The following is a 16,961-nucleotide window of genomic DNA, read 5'->3' as shown; positions in this document are numbered from 1 at the left end:
AGCTCTCAACTATGTTAAAATGCAATACGGGTAATAATTTACTCTTTTCAGACAAGCAGAAAATATATCTGCACAGTGCAGACAGGTAAGCTTACACTAAGGTGTATATTCCCATAAATTCAAACTACACTATCTGTGGCAGCTGACTTCCCTTCTCAGAATCACAGAATTGCCAGGGTTGGAAGGGACCTCAAGGATCATGAATCTCCAACCCCCCTGCCACACTCCTGACTCGCTTCATGTTGTTCTCTTCTCCCAGGAAAGCAGTGACAGAATGAGAAGTAATGGCCTAACACTGCACCAAGTGAGGCTTAGGTTGGATATTAGGAAAAAATTATTCTTTTAGAGTGGTGATGCATTGGCACAGGCTGCCCAGGGAGGTGGTGAAGTCACCATCCCTGGAGGTATTCAAGAAATGTGAAGATGCAGCACTGAGTGATGTAGATCAGTGGTATGATGGCAAGGGGTTGACAGTTTAACTAGATGATCTTAGTGGTCTTTTCCAATTCAACAGTTCCGTGATTCTATTATTTGAATTTAAGAGACTTTCACTCTCTCTCTCTCCACAAACATTCCATGAACTAGAAGTTAGAAGAGAAAACGAGGTCCAATACTACATAGAGAACATAGCACATAAAAATAAAATGGAGGGGGGAGAAGAGAAACCAGAATCAGTCCCAATGTCAAGCCAGGAAAAACAGGGAGCCTTTGCTGGTGGCCTAAAAATCCACTTGTGATATACAACCAGAGAATGCAGCTGACCCAAAACCTATTCCAACACACTTCTCACCATACAAGACACTCAATGTTTCAGATGCCCTGACTATAATTTTGCTACCAGAGAGAGGGATACAAACTACCAGCATATTCACGTGGTGTGTTCTAAGACTGTCACTGTGCACTGGTATCTGAAAGGCAAAATGCAGACAAACTGATGCTTAAACCTGCTTTTCTCTTTCTCATGAAATACTATGTGGGATAGCCAATCCTTTAGAGACACTACACAAAATGAATGCACACAGGTTCTCAGGAGTTTAATTCAGCATTTCAGTGTAATTCCTGGTACACGGACACCATGCCACATCCAAAATAACTTATGTTACTCACATACACTACACATAGGAGCAATAATCAACCAAATACTTATATTTTTAGGAGAGGTTTAATAAAATAGTCAATTTTTTTTCCCCAGAACAATAAACAAGGCCACCCACTAAGATCCTGTCCTGTACTTCTCAATCCTCCCATCCTTACAGCTAGAACCTCCAGGTCTCAGCCCCACGCACCAATGCAGGGAAGACCACTGGCCAGCTCTTTGGCTGTACTTCATGTCTCCCATGAATGTTGCACAGTCAGGATAGTTTCAATCCCCACTCTGATATTTCCCCAGACTGCAACAGCTTTCCCAAGTCAGCTCTCCCAGAAAACACCCAAACCACACACCAGCCACTGCTTCCAACAGACAGAGGACATAGCTGACTTATCTGGAAGCTGTTTTTTTGCCTTAATGTTATCGAGGTTGCAATGCTGGATTGTCATTTTTCAATTGCTGTTGAAGTATGTTTTTCTCCTAGGCACAGCCAGCAGGCAGTGTTAAACCAGATCACAATGAGCATTCAGAACACTGCAGAGAAAAGATTCCAGATACATGTACAGCGCTAGATTTTCAGATTATCATATATGTCACACTGGTTACAACTGACTTACATATATTTTGCATAATGCTTGTCTCCATAAGGGACTCCTTGTTTACATAATCCAAATGAAATAGGCAGGATGACATTAGAGAAGTGCAACCTTCTTTTTTTCCCCTCCTGTGATGGCTTCCAATAGACAATCTGTATAAGCTTCCCCCACCCAAAAGCTCTGTCTGTCCACAAAAAATCATTTTGACAAGCTATTTGCTGGATAGTCTACAGTTTGGAATAGCTTTGGGGAAAAAAAAAAAAAAAAAGAATTATGCTTCTGGTGCCTATTACAAGTAGCAGACCCCAAGTCTTTGTCAGAAACTATTTCTGTGTTCCTTGTTTACATATGTATGCTATCAAGCAGAGCACCTCTTAACTTCCCAGCATGAAACGAGCAATGATCTTTTAAACGCTATTTCCTTAAGTGTATGTGAGTGGGCAGAGAAAAGAAGATGCTAATTTATCCTGTTATCTTCCTGCTGCTCAATATTCCACAGTATTTCTAATCTTAGACACAAGGAATTTCTTTCAGCGTACACCCCATATGACCACACAAAGATCAGTATAAGTTCTTATAAAAGTTCATAATCGCCTTGGAAAACTGAGTGCTGCCTTATGTTGCTGAACTGTAGCACCTGAACCAAAGTCAGAAGCAGTATGCACGCAGTTCCTTCTCATCCAACACATCTAATGTATTAAAAAAAACACACCACACAATATCTGGATTTTGCTGGATACACACTGGTACCCAGAAAAGGAGGTACACTTTTCCATTGCAGCTGTACTAGCTAGGCATACTCTGTTTATACTCACATAAAATGATGTGATTTTTTAATGTTAACGTACAAAATGTTACAATTGCTGAATACACTCATGTGAGACAATGATTTCAAGAACAGAAGACACAAAACAAACTTGCTAAACTCCATGATTTGCAGCAGCTTTGAAAGATGCTGAAACTGCTCAAAATAAGAGACTCTGCAAACAGAACTGAGAGGTGCAGTCCAGGTTTACGAAACTGCTCACTGTTCTTTCCCATAAGGAATATACATTTACCTCTCCACACCATGCTTTGCCTAGCAAGGTCCTGCATTCACATTTGCATTAAAGTTGCAATCCAGAAATAGAAGCATTTACAAAGCAGTTGTAATTAAAAGTATGCAGCATAACTGCCTAGTGATATGTTCAGGTACAGCAGAACAAGGTGAACATGCCTTAAATTTTTGTCTTATTTTATCTAAAAAGAAAAGGAACTTCAGCTTAGTTCTTTTGTGAACTCCTTGCATATTAGTTACAAGACACAAGCTGTGAAACTGAAGATTTGTAGTGCAGATCCTGCTGGCAAGTGGAATTTCAGATTAAAATCGTCTTACTGCAACTAACATTAGTTTCCATGGGAACAAAGCCACGCTAAGACAGCCACACAGCCAGGGCTCACACTGACCAGGCCCCTTCTACAGCAAGTTCATATCTGAAGGTCCCCAGCACAACAGGTGACACACACCACGTCACATCTGCAAAGTGACTTAACTTTATTATCATGCTAAGCTGCAGTTTGCAACAAATTCTAAGACAAAAACCGGCAGCTTGTTTTGGTAGATGTCCTCTCAGTTGAGTGCTGGAAGCAACCTATAATTTTTCTGTTATCATCTGTTTATTGTAAATTAATAAGCTGTTAATAGTAAGAAAGAACGAGCCTACAGAGTCTCAGCAGCAGCACCGTCCTCTTCATGTTACAAACAGACAACTCAAGGCACTGCACAATTGAAGAGACCAACTGAGCATCATGCAGCCAGTGACTGAGCAGATTCTTCCACCCCAGTACATCAGTAACTCCATGCAGGGGCAGGTATGCTCCAGAGTGAATCACTCCCTTTGCAGCAGTACATTATCTAGTAAGGGCAAAAGTATTTGACAGATGAAGCTGAAAGCAGATCTGTTCACACTCACTGAAGCACTGCAATCAGATATCCAATCAGTACAGCACTGTTCTTAAAGATTCAGCAATTTAAGCAAACCTAAAGGGTTACAGTTCCTTGCTCAGGTTCTGTCAGTGTGCTTTACTTAACAACTGCATTTAATCCCATTAATAACTTACCTATTAAATCTGAACTTAGATTCAGCTGCATGCCCACAAACGTTATGGCATGAGCAACATACTTAGTCTGAAGCTGTTTATCAGACAATTACTCAGATTTAACTAAAAAGGAAGTAAAAACAAAACCAAAAACAAACTTATAGAATACCTCGTGGCTGATTTTCTTTTTAAATAATCATTTTCAGCTTTAAAGTAACTAATAAGAACATTTAAATAAATTTGCATGCAATTGAAAAACTTAAGAACAACTTTTCCCAAGGACTTCATCTTTTGCTTTATCACAGGCTAGGAAGCTCATGCTAGCTTCCTTCCTAAAGGCTTTATTGGGACTTAAGGTGTACAGAACTGTAACATCAGAGCACTACTGGAAGCACACAAATGATTTGCAAAGGCAGGAATATCTATCTACATGCAGTTAGGCAATCCTGTCACTTTTCATATTTTTTCCCTTCTTTTTCCTCCCAGCTAAGCATAACTGGAGATTGGAAAAGCAAACAGTAAGTACTTCCAAGTACTAGGGGAAAAAAAAAAAATAAGGCTTCTAAGATCAAAGTTATAACTGACTGATACAGAGCTCTGCCTGTGAGCCACACTTCTACCCTGTGTTGTGGTTATGTGCACTACTCTGGGGCATCAGCCTGGAACTAACTCTTCTGGGGCTGCAGACCAACAGCAATGATGACGTTTGGAGTCAGACACACCGAAACAGCTTTCTGTGCATACTTGTGATTACGTTTATTTTCATCTCTGAATCAGAATTAATCCTATTTCAAGTTGACAGTTTAAAAAAAACATCATTTCAAATATTTAACTACACTATTAATACACTGAATGTGAAAATAGAACAGCATATGGCAAAAGAGATTAAGAGGATTAACCAATTAAATGGTATGACTCAAACTGACATGATCCGTCAAATCTGTGTTTTGCAGTGAGGTACGTGGGGGCATGAGGAAAGGACTTCACCTAAAGAAAGCACTAAAAGCCAAACTCCTAAGAACATGTGGTTTGGTTGGAAACATCTGCTGGGAGGGAATGAGATGAGTGACACGTGCAAAACTCACGAGGTAAGCAAAAGTGATTTACTTTTAGATGGTTCCTTTCTCTTTAATGCTGTATTTCACAGAAATCCACATGCTTGATGTAGAACTTAACATGAACAGTTCCATGTGACTTGACAGCAAACTCTATACTCAATCATTTGTATGTTTTGGTCACATGACATTAAATTTGACATACACAGCTATAGACCACATTCCTGTTACTACAGAGGCACAGTAAACATCTCACTGAATTCAAGTTTCCATAACTGAAAGAGTAAAATATTCAAGCGGGCCTCTGGACAGAACTAAGGCCTTTTTCTGAGAGCTGAAGGCAGACAACTCAGCATATCACATCTCATGAGAGTAAAATAGTTCATCTGCACATTTCACGGCAGGAAAGAGGCCACAAAAGCAAAGGCATCTGGAAAGTGTTCCTCCAAAAGGTGACATTCCTGTCAGGTTCACGCAACGGCCCTCAGTACACCTGGAGTAAAACCTGCTGGGAAGACAGATAATGCAGGGAACAGGTCAGACCTTTGCTCCCCAGATTAACCTTGGGATCTCCAGGCACTTGTCTGAATAAAAAGAATTCATTTGATTTCATTCTTCTATAGCTATTGAAGAAATGGCAAAAATACAAGCAAATAATCTTTGGTAGGTATTATACAGGCTTGTAACCGAAGAATTTAAGATGTTAAATTAGTAAAGGATTTAACATAATTGAAATATATACTACAAAATAATATAATCTCCTTTTATACATAGCCACAGCTAAAATGCCAAAATTAATCAGTAGCAAACCAAAGCTGTTCTTAGGTCACTGAAACTTCACCTTGGTATAATTTAAAATATCAATATTATACAAACATTAGCATTTTCTTTGGACAGCTAAATTAAACAAAAAGCACGTTGAAAAGTTCCACTGATACAACTACAAACCCCACAGACACACAGATCCCAAAAGCACGTTTCAAGCAATGTAGTCTCATTAAGCACACACTTTTCTCATGTCTCAGCCTCCCCTTTAGAAGAACTCAGTAGAAAAGGAATGGAAAAAGAAGAAAGATGCAGTTTCATTCTTAACTCTGGATCACAAAGAAACACAAAGTTGCACGTTTGTATAATGGAAATGGATTTAGATGAGAGTTGTCTGGATGAAGATATGGAAACCAAAGGAGTTTATTTCTAGTTGCTAAGTTTCTATGATTCTTCTGAGAGTGCATCTCATAAAGCTGTATTTTAAAAAGAATGTTTATCACAACATACAAATCGTAACGAGCTGTCTTTTATGGATTTAATATTAAATACAAAGCAAATCATGCTTTACTCCTGCAAATTATGCTTTACTCCTAATCCCACATTTCTGAGTGCACATAAGAGAAAACAGCCTCGAATGTATCAATGACAGCTTTGAGATATCTAAGAAAAGTGCTGTGAAATTTCATTAACGTTTCATTTTCATTAATAACATTTTTCTGTTCTGCATAGTTGGGTGTTATCTGACATGGTAGTGTGCATATAGGCCACGTGGCATGCTACTAATAAAGCCCCTACTAGCATTTACTTCCAAATTACTGTCTTGCTATCTACAATAATGTGAGTGAAACAGTAACAAATCTTAACATGAAAAACAAAAACAAGTTTATCTGCTTACCTTGAGGAAAAGGATTGGGCTGCACTAGATACAGGAAAGCATGGACTACTTTAAACAAAATTCCTATTGGCCCAGGTTCATGGTATGCACCTGTATCATATGTCTTGGCAGGTACAAATCCAAAATCCAAAGTCCCAGGAGGCGGCTTGTATATAGGCTGAACCTCTGAAATAGTACTTCCACAAAACAACAGCAGGAGCAGACAGAGTTCCACAGCCATGGCTAGCAGTATTCATAAAATTTGAGGTAGAGGTAGTTGTCCCATCAACTCCAGAAATCTTCAATACATTCACTTAGGAGCTAGATTTCTCAACAGCAAAGCACTGGTACCCTCACACCCTTATTCTTTAATGCCTTCTTGTTCTGGAGTGGTATAGGAGCCTCTCATGGAAGTGACTCAGCGCACCATCTCTAGGAAAAGAAAGAAAGAAAAAAATTCTGAGCTCATTAAGGTACTGGCATGCAAGCAGAAATTGCAAGATACCTGCAGACACTGAACTTATCATCACTTGTAAAAGCAAGCTTGGAAGGACAGAGGAAAAAAAGAACTGAAGTCTGTGAATAAAATGGTCTGCTACACATGCTGTACTTGAAAGAGGGATAAAAACAATTACGCACAGTTCCAGGTCAATGAGTTTTCAAAAACAAAGCAGAGCATTGGGACAGCTCCAGAGAAAATATGCAAAATTAAGGTAGAACATACAAACTGCAGTTCTAACTAAACGCTGTATGTCACTTTACAGTAGTTTGCATCTAGTCAGCTACCTGTAGTTACTATAGAGGATAACGACTACTAGCTGTATCTTGCAGTTTCTTTAATCTGTAACATTTTAGTTTATAGGACTCCCTTCCCCACAAACAACCTTGCAGATGGCACTTCATGACACCCATTTCATAGCTAAGGCCAAAGACTCATCTCAAGAAAGAATTTAAGCTTCCACTTGTTTTGACATTACAGTAACTTTTTATCACTGAAAACTTAAGGAGAAAAAAAAAAAAAAAATCTCCTGTCCCCCTGAAAGATAACAGTGTATGTCCTCAATTGCTTTCAGTAGAAAGCAATTAATTCAAACTTTCACAATGTTCTCCTTCAGAGCCTGAGCAGCCAATAGCTTTTATAAAACGTCTTGTTGAAGCTGAGTAGCATTAAGATGACTCTGGATGCCTGTAAAGTGTTAAGAATGTTGTCAGTCTATAAAACCACAACACTTTCATCAACTGTCAGAAAAGAAAAACAAGCAGAAAATCCCCTAGTTTCCAACAAAACACTTGGCCACATTTTCATCTACCTGGAGCTAGCTAATACTCCTTCAGCGCAGTATGGGCCATACTGCAGCACGGGAGTGCTCTCCAAGGAAAAACTCCCTCTCTTCAAGAAAAAAATAAAAAATAAAATCACACAACAAAAAAAATGACCCAAAGAAGTCCGCACAACCAATAAAAGGCAGCGTTTGCTCCCTCTTGACTTTGGAAGTCATCCATCAAACTGGCTCACTTCTGGAAAGCCTTCACCCACTGATCAGAATGCCACCAGTGGGGACGACTGGGAACGCACCGCTCACAACCAGCCACCACCTCAAAGCAGGGAGCACCCAGTGCAAAGCAACAACAGTGGGCAAAGCAACACTGCAATCACAGCTGCAGCCAGCCCAAAGCCACAGCAGCTTCTTCACTTCCAAGGTGCTTCCATGTCAGAGGAGGTCTGAAGACAAGAACACTTCTGAAGTTGGAGCAAGGTGAGTCTTTGTCTCTCCCATGCTTTACAGTCCCTAGTAAAACACATCTGAAAGCCAGCACTGACTCACTGGAAATCATATGGCAGGCTTGTTTACTGCTCCTTCCTGTATTCAGAAGTCTGATTAGCATCAAGAAAAACATGGAACACGGAAATACAAAACTTGATCAAATAATTAGGGACAGTCTTGTTTCCCTGAAACCCAATCTAGCTAAAAAAGAAAACTTAAATCTATTTTTCCACCAATGCCCAGTGAAAACCAAGAAAAACAATTATAATCCCATGAACATCAGAGTTACCAAGCCATACTCAAAGAGCCAGTGTTATATGTCTCTATATACAATGTCCAACACTGAAATGTAAAATCTTAGCAGACATTAAAAAATACGGATTTCCATATCAGAAAGATATGCTTAATTAAATAATAATGTCAGAAAAAAAAAATTATCATAAGACCATTTAGTTGGAAGGAACCTTTAAAGGCCATCTACTCCAACCGCCCTGCACTGAACAGGGACACCTGCAGCTGGATCAGGTTGCTCAGAGCCCCATCCAGCCCAGCCTTGAATGTCACCAGGGATGGGGCAGCCACCACCTCTCTGGGCAACTTGTGCCAGTGCTTTGCATAATTTTTTTTTTTTCCCTTATATCCAACCTAAATCTCACCTCTTTTAGTTTGCAACCATTCCCCCTTGTCCTGTCACAACAGACCCTGCTAAAGGGTCTGTCCTTTCTTACAGAACCCCTTCAGGTACTGAAAGGTTGCACTCAGGTCTCCCTGGAGCCTTCTCTTTTCCAGGCTGAACAGCCCCAGCTCTCTCAGCCTGTCCCTATAAGAGAGGTGTACCATCAGTTATCCAGCTCTAACATATTATTTTTCCCCTTTCAATCATTTCTTGAGTCTGAGATTCTTGAGCTTTCTTCAGCTGAAAAGACATTTTCTCAGCAGAATTTTCTTTAATACACTTACCACACCATGGCTGAATGCAGAAATCAACGGAAAATGAAAATTGCTTTGATGGCAGTTTATTATCAGACCCACAGAAACTCCATGGGATAAAATATCACAAAATCCCAATTAAGTGCAATAGATTTTTATTTTCTCCTAATGACAAATCAGTGAAGGTTGTGCAAGCTCAATGAAATAAACCAAGCTGAATTCTTACTAAAAAGTCTGAACACTTTCCGAGTAAATTTGAGTGCTCTGGAGACTTCTCAATGCTCTCCAAGAGCTCAGCAAGTCAGGAGATAACGCTCACACACCATCACTGACCCCTGCAGAAGTTACAGAATTGGACAAAAAAACAGGCTGAAAACACTACATGGGAATGCTAGGGGCATTTGTGAATGATAAAACTGGAGAGGAAGATGACCATAACTGGAGTCCTAAGGCAGAGATAGAAGACAGGGCAAGTTTTCTGTTGTGAGCTCTGTTATATTAGAGAGAAGTGGGAAGATGCACACAACTGTTTTTTGTATCTCTTCCCCCCCCCCCCCCCCCCAACAGACCAAGTTTTAGGCTAAGGACAATTTAAACTAAATCTAATTGTACGAATGGGAAAACAAAGCACTACCAAAATGTCCTTCTGATGTTGAAAAATAATGCCTGGCAGAAGTGTGAACTCATCTACTAGCTGATACTGAATCCTGGCAGTTTCACAACAAGGATGCTACTGAAATTGCAAGGACACTACCTGTACTGCAGGCACAAACAATATCTTGCTGCATAGAGATGTACAACCATCTTTCCACTCTGAAGACACTACAGAAATGTCCAGGTCTGTATAATTTTCAGCTGAGCCTTTATGAAGTTCAGTATTTCTCAAAAAGCAGGCAGGCATCTTGCAAATCAAAGAACCTGCAGCATTCAACCAGATGTGCTCTTTCTCCCATTACTGGCAAATCCATCACAATGAACTTGGTATATACAGGCTTATTGAGTGATTCCTTCAGGCTGACACCAAATCTTCTCTAAACTATATAAATGCTACATTAATAGTGAGCAGGAACTTGCAGAAGCACTATTAAACCTATAACTCAGGCTACCTGTGAGCATTCAATAGCTGTTCAACCTACCTAAAAATAACACTGATGTAACAAGCTCCCTGTAGTTACCTTCATCTCAGTAACTATTTAAAAAAAAAAAAAAAAAAAAAGCCCACAAAACGTAAGCTGGAAGCATATTAGTAGCTGAATATGCTAGATGAACAGTGCTGAAAGTGAAAAAAAATCAATCCATGAAATTGTGAGAACTGCAAGCGTGGTATATGAGCAGAAATGACATATATACCATTCATGATAATCCTCACTGCAGTGTGTGGCCATCTCATTTCCTTCAAAGCAGCGTGACATCAGTACGAGTTTGCCTGCACAACTCGTGCCACGTTCAAGCAAGCAGGGAGAGAAAAATCAACTGTGTGAACCTTTGGAGTGCTTCCATTAATTATCAAGTAAGGTGTTCATTTTGTTACTGTTTTGATTAAGAAAATAACTGTTTGTTAACTATGGAAGATACGTAGCAATTAAAACTTCATTTTCTGTGCAGTTTGCAAGCATCCACTTTACAAGAATGAAGCTTTTGCTTTTTATTCTGCAGCTGTCACCTAAGTATCCCACATAAGTCACTAAACTGAATTCTTAGGCTTTTTTTGTTGTTGTTGTTGAAAGCACTGTGTGTGGAGAACATCATCACTGCTTCACCATGTGTGCTGCAGTATTATCACATCTCTGGTATATCTCACTTCGTATTAGAAAACAAACAAACTGCAGTGCTTTCCAAAACTGATAATGCTTCAGCAACTGCAGTGCAAGTTTAAGAAGAAGAAGAGACAGATTGAGATGCAGAAGTTCAGTAACTGCTTTTATGATGATACCTATGCTAATGAGCAGAACTCAGAAGCACTGTGATATCCTCCTCAGAAGCATCATGATGTCCCATTCTTTGTTACTACACGACCGGCCTCTCATTTAACATTGCAATCCATGCACATACAACTCTGCAGTGCAGTGATGTGGCTATGATTAACCCTGTGAACTGAAATTCAATCAACCAGAGGCTACATTGCTCAAGCTCAATGTGGGAGCTTCTTGGCAGCAAACCAGGTCAGAACAGGGGAAGAAGCAGCTGTCCGCAGGAAGCCCACCCTGAAGAGCTGGCTGCGTTTGTCATGTTTTTTAATTAGTCATTTGAAAACCCGAGTCCATAATACCACTCAAGGTTCCAGCAAAAGCAACCAGAGGAAGACTGAAATTAATTACGACAGCCACAACACAGGTAGCTACAGCTGGCCTGCAACTCCCGGATGTGCATTAAAACCAAACTGCAAATGAGATACAGCACAGCCAGCTAAGCTAGACACCATCAAGTCCAAAAGATACAGTTTTCTGACACAATCTCTCTCAAGCCTACCAAGGATTACAACCTGTTGCCATAGGAGTAGAAAGCAAACGAACCCAGTAAGCACCAGGGACTGCAGAACTGCCTGACGGCACCAACACAAACAAAATCCCCCACCCCAGGGAGCTGCAGGAGGCACCTGCTGTGCTTGTTGGTGCTCAACGTGAAGCACTCAAGTCAGGAACATGGGTATGTGCAACCCAGGTTAGCTTTGAGCTGCTAGCTGGTTGTGTGTGAAATACACAAATATACACAACCCCCCGCCCCCCAAACAAACAAATAAAACCAAAAGAACCAACAAAACCCACTCACCAACCAGCCAACCCTGCACTGTTTGCTGCTGTAGAAGTCACAGCAGTTTACTAACATATGCACACAAATAAACTCCAAGTGAGATATCTTCCCCAGAAGATCCACGGCTCTGACTTTTAGTCTAAAAGTTTATGTTTTCACTAAACGATCCAAAACCAAATATCTAACATGAGATTAAGCGACACGTTTACCCCAGTGCTCATAAAGCCTTTCCTTGGAAGAGCATTCCTCAGCATCACACAGGACACCACAAAGACATCCCATAATTAGACAGCTTTTCGGCAAACGGGAACAAGCGAGAGCTGAGCGCAGCCCCAGCAGCAGACCCGGACCGCGCTCCCTCGCAGCTCGGACCAAGTTTCCCTCATCTTCCCAATTACTTGCGCCGGCGAGGCTCTGCCCCCTGCCACGCCGCCGAGTCCTCGATCCGCACAGCAGCGCGGGCGCCCCAGCTCTGCCTCCGCCGGAACACGGACCGCTCGGTAGTTTCTCCGGCCGCCTCCCCCCGCACGGCGCTCGGATGGCGATACGCGATGTCTGTCGCCGCAGCCGCGCGCCGCGGAGAGGCCGAGCCGCCCCAGGTGCGGCGTTCGCCGCAGCGCGCTCCCACGGCGGGAAGGGGCGAGCCGCCCTCCTCGCCCGCAGCCACCATTCCGCCGCAGCGCCGAGACGGGGGGGTCTCTCCCCGCGACGAAGCGATGCGGAGGGCCCCGGCCCCCCCACCCAGCGGCCGGACATCCCCGGAGCTCTTCGCTCCTCTCTCCCCGTCCCCGCCGCCCGGCTCTGCTCCGCGGGCGGATCCGCCCTGGTTCCCCGCACGCCGCCGTGCCGCAGCCCCTTCCTTTCCCGCAGCCGTCCCCGCTGCTCCCGCAGCCGGCTTCTCCCGACCCAGACCGAGCCCTCCTCCCGGCTCTCCCGCCGGTCGCCCCCCTCACCCGGTTCCCGAGGAAGCTCTCTCCCACCGCCGCCACCGCCGCACTTTCTCTCCGGGAAGGGCAGCACTTGTGCCGCCCGCAGCGGGAGGAGCCCCGCCCCACCTGCCGCCCCTCCCCGCGCACACCGCGCCCGGCACTCACCGGCGGAGCGGGGTCGAGGAGACGGACGCTCCGGTCGCGGGCTCGGGGCTCGGCCCGCTCCGCCTCAGAGCGCAGCGGCGGTGCCGTCCGCGCATGGATTACGGAGGGCGGGCTCTGCCCCGGGCCGGGCTGCGGGACCACCCCGGCGGGCCGGGGCCGGAGGAGGGAGAGGGGGAGGAAGAGGAGGAGCGTGAGGCGCTTCGCCCCGCTGGGCGCCGTGGGGGCGGCCCGCAGGGTCGGGCCGGGCTGCGGCGCGGTGGGAGCGCTGCGAACGCGACCTGTTGCTGGGCGGGCTGCGGCGGCGCGGGCACGGCTCCGCTCCCCGCCGGGTTCCCTCTCTCATCGGTCGTTGTAAGAACATCTCGTTTCACCCCTCCCGGTGGATGCCCTTCTTTCCTGACAAGGTTATCGCCTCTTTTGGGGCCGGAGTCCATGTTTTTTCTTCAGAGTGACTTTGTTTCTGAGCCCGTGACACCTCGGTCAGACGAGATGCACCTTTCCTTATGCCGTGACACAGTAACACGCTTCCGAAGGCTCCTGTGCTTTCCTCATTTGCCCTCTGTGGTTTTTATTTGCAGTTTCGGTGTTTCAAAACTGTGCCCCTCATTGCAATATCAAGTCATTGGGTTTGGAAACAATTCCTACAATTCCTACCAGGCCCTCCACTGCCCAGCATCACCACTCAGGGCAAAGCAGGAACTTCTGCTGGACATCCAGAATCACACTGACTCCTCAGAGGTCCTGAAAGCACTGATGGAGAGGACACTGATGGAAATGGCTTTGTGCAGGTAGAAAGATGCCAAGGGGAGGGTGGTAAGGGCGGTGGCTTTAACCTAGAAGAGGGGAGATTTAGGTTAGATTTTGGAAGAAATTCTCTACTCAGAGGGTGTTGAGGCACTAGAGCAGGCTGCCCAGAGAAGCTGTGGGTACCCCATCCCTGGAGGTGTTCAAGGCCAGGCTGTATGGGACCCTGAGCAGCCTGAGCTGGCGGGTGGCAGCCCTGCCCACAGCAGGGGGTTGGAACTGGAGGGGCTTTAATGTCCCTTCCAACCCCAACCATTCTGTGATTCTATGAAACCAAGGCTTCTGCTATTGCAGGAGGCTGTCTTGCTATTATAACTTTGGCCAAGGATTGAATATTTTTCAGTATTTTGCAAGGCTGGATTTTACCTGTATTTCAACTCAGGGCATTTGCCAGCACTGCACACTGGAGAACAAGCTGCCACGTTGGCTCCACTCAGAAAGAACAACTATTCTGACCGGCACAGTTCCTGGATTGTTCAGCTTGAGTGCTGCAACCCAAGCTGGAGAGCGTAGCACAGAGCTCAGCCAGAGGCTCTTGTCTCAGCTCTTGTTACAGTTCTGCTATGTACCCAAGCAGTTTGTCAAAGACAGGTGATGCTATAGTTTTGGTGAGACACAGAACATGATGGCAAAAGGTCAAGTGTGCTAAGTTAGGCAGATAGTCTTCAAATTTAGAAGTACAGCTCCTTCTCAAGCTCCAGATGAACATTTTTCTATATACAAGAGAATTTGCCTTCCAAACAATAGGCTGCATGTAACCAAAACTATTAATCTAATGATCTGGTGGATTTGATTTCTAACACTCCTGTGCAGTGTTAGAAGAGAGAAGCTGAATCTTGGTGCCATTTGACTGATTTTTAACTGCAGAGTGAAGGCGCATAGCTACAGCAATAAATAACAGCAGAAGAGTTTGCCAGAAATCAAAGACAGTGATGTGGGATTATGGAAGAGAAGCGCGTGGAATGAAAAGTAAGGACATTGAGCCCTTCTGGAGCTGAAGACACTAAGATTTTCTTTTGGATTACTGATTAACGCAATAGATTTAGTAGAGGTTAATGGTAGGCTACCACAGGACTGTTAGGTGAAATGTGGCTGCAGTTTGCAAGCAGGACAAACAGGAAAAAGACATGAGTGTTCACACAGAAGAATTCAAACTAAACTAAATCGAGAGCAGCTCTGTTAATGGAGGTGCTTTGTCAGTGAACTAAGGCAACACCAGTTTCCTGATGAACATTATCCATGTTAGGTACTGAAAATGTGTTTTCTGAGAAGCACCTGGTTAATGTGTCACTGAGATACGGTGGATGGAAGCCTGACCTCTTCAGCTGCCTCCCACTGTATTGCTGGCAAGCCAAGTGTATGTCTGGCCTGAAAGTGCTCTGAGCAGCTGTTGACCTTTCCATGATGTTTCTTCTGCATGTCAGGTAGGGGTGGACTGTGAAGTGGGAAATACTGCACCAGCTTGCAGTCCCCGTCCAAGTCACAGCAGAGGCCAGGTTTACTTGGCTGCACATTTACCTGCCTGACATTTGGCCACGAACATGTTACCAGATTTGCATGTGCACTGCTGCCACATCAGAAAAAGGAACGTGTGAAAACTGCACACAGTTGGAACAGGCTGAAACAGTATCAAGAAAACTTCTCTTCCAGAGACCACACAATTTTCTTCCTGTGGTCCTTTCTGTTCTGGGACACTTGGACTAAAATTCATCAAGACACCCTCTGTCTTTATCCATTGTGGTCAAAACTTTTAAACGATCTCAGCACTCAGGTCCCCAAAATAGTCAAACCCCTCACTGCTGACATCAGCGAGGAAGTGCTCTGACAAACCACAGCACAGTAGGTTCTACGGCCCTTGAAAACCTGCTCTGAAATACGTGTCCAAAACAGGAACAGCTGGATGAAGAAACCTGCTCTGTGCTTGTTGGTGCCGAGCATTTGGAAATCTGGCTGAGTATCAATCATCTCTGTTATCTCAGAGGAAAATCCTCAGATAACAGGAAGATACATGAGTTTTAGAGCTTAACTATAAGCTGTATCATGTAATTGATTTTTAAGCAGTGATGATTAAAGGTCTATTAGATAAATAACCTTTTTCATTAGTCGTAGTTGCGCTAGGTATAGCATTGCCTGAAGAGAGCTAAAATCAGGTGTCCAAACTTCTCCTCTCCCAGAAAGAAAAAGGTTGAGGCTAAAAAGCCCTTATGTTGCATTTAGACTTCCCCTGGCTGTTTTCTGAATGTTGTCAGGGAGAGAAGTGTGCATGGATGTGGGAGAGAGAAACAGCATGTCTTCCCTGTGCTGGGGCTGTAGAGATAAGTGGTTTACAGACACTGTACCTACCCCAGTTACCATTTTCCCCAAGTTTCTGTAGATTATAACCTCAAAGTCCTTCCCTGCCTCCCCATTATTCTTTCTGCTTAGCCCTGCCCTCTATCTGAGCCAGAAATGCAGGGGCAGGAGGGAGGTCAGGCTCTCACAACCAACTCAGTGCCTGCCCATGTACCCATATCCTCCCCCTGCTCATCTCCCCGTCCCTGTTGTCTGTCCCCTCTCTGACATCCACAGTTGCATCCCTCCTTGTCCTTAATTCTCCTGTGGGATGTGAGGCTTAAAGGATTATGGTCTGTGTGAGTTTGTAGCCCGGGCTCTGCAGACGCTGGGAAAACAGGGGGCTGGGGTGACAGGAGGCAGGGAAATGTCAAGGAAAGTACGTCACACTATTATACACCAACCACACACATTTTAAAGGAAGAATTGGGACTTATAAGAATGGTGGGAAACAGCACAATTGCTGTGTGCTATAGCTTACAATGCATTTGTTTAATTTCTTACTCCTGAGGGAAAATAAGAAAGGAAATGGACAATCTGATTCTCATTCATTCTCAGACTTAGCAAATAACATGGCATTTCATTGTAGACCTTTGATTCATGCCAGTTTGTGATATAATCTCAGTAACGCTTGCCTTCATCCGAACACAAGATTAATGCCGCTGTACATCACTTCACGCCTTCAGAGAGCTGATGCTTTGTCAGCTACACGCCTTGCCATTACACTGCGCTCTGCCCCCTCCTCACAACTGTGATAGATCTGCATGACAACTCCTCAAACAGCTTAAGAATTATATTCATTTCTTTTCATCTGATGGAAAAC

The 16,961-nt window shown here is 43.9% G+C and overlaps 1 protein-coding gene across 8 annotated transcripts in view; it reads right to left on the bottom strand.

Moving 5' to 3' along the window:
- Positions 1–13,184, bottom strand: part of PROM1 (prominin 1) — a 58,138-nt gene extending 44,954 nt beyond the window's left edge. For 7 of the 8 annotated variants that reach the window (XM_090139643.1, XM_090139645.1, XM_090139648.1 and 4 more), the window contains exons 1-2: positions 12,863–12,986; positions 6,484–6,894 (exon numbers count right to left, since the gene is read on the bottom strand). In XM_090139643.1, coding sequence (XP_089995769.1) covers positions 6,484–6,703 — 220 coding nt within the window. In that variant the 5' untranslated portion in view covers positions 6,704–6,894; positions 12,863–12,986. The other variant, XM_090139644.1, reaches the window with a different exon arrangement.
- Positions 13,185–16,961: the final 3,777 nt, after the last annotated feature.

This window comes from Phasianus colchicus, chromosome 4 (genome assembly GCF_987193195.1).
Source record: "Phasianus colchicus chromosome 4, bPhaCol1.hap1.1, whole genome shotgun sequence".
In the NCBI taxonomy this organism is placed as follows: Eukaryota; Metazoa; Chordata; class Aves; order Galliformes; family Phasianidae; genus Phasianus; species Phasianus colchicus.
Note: the sequence above shows the minus strand (reverse complement) of the source record. Positions and strands in the feature narration are given on the sequence as shown.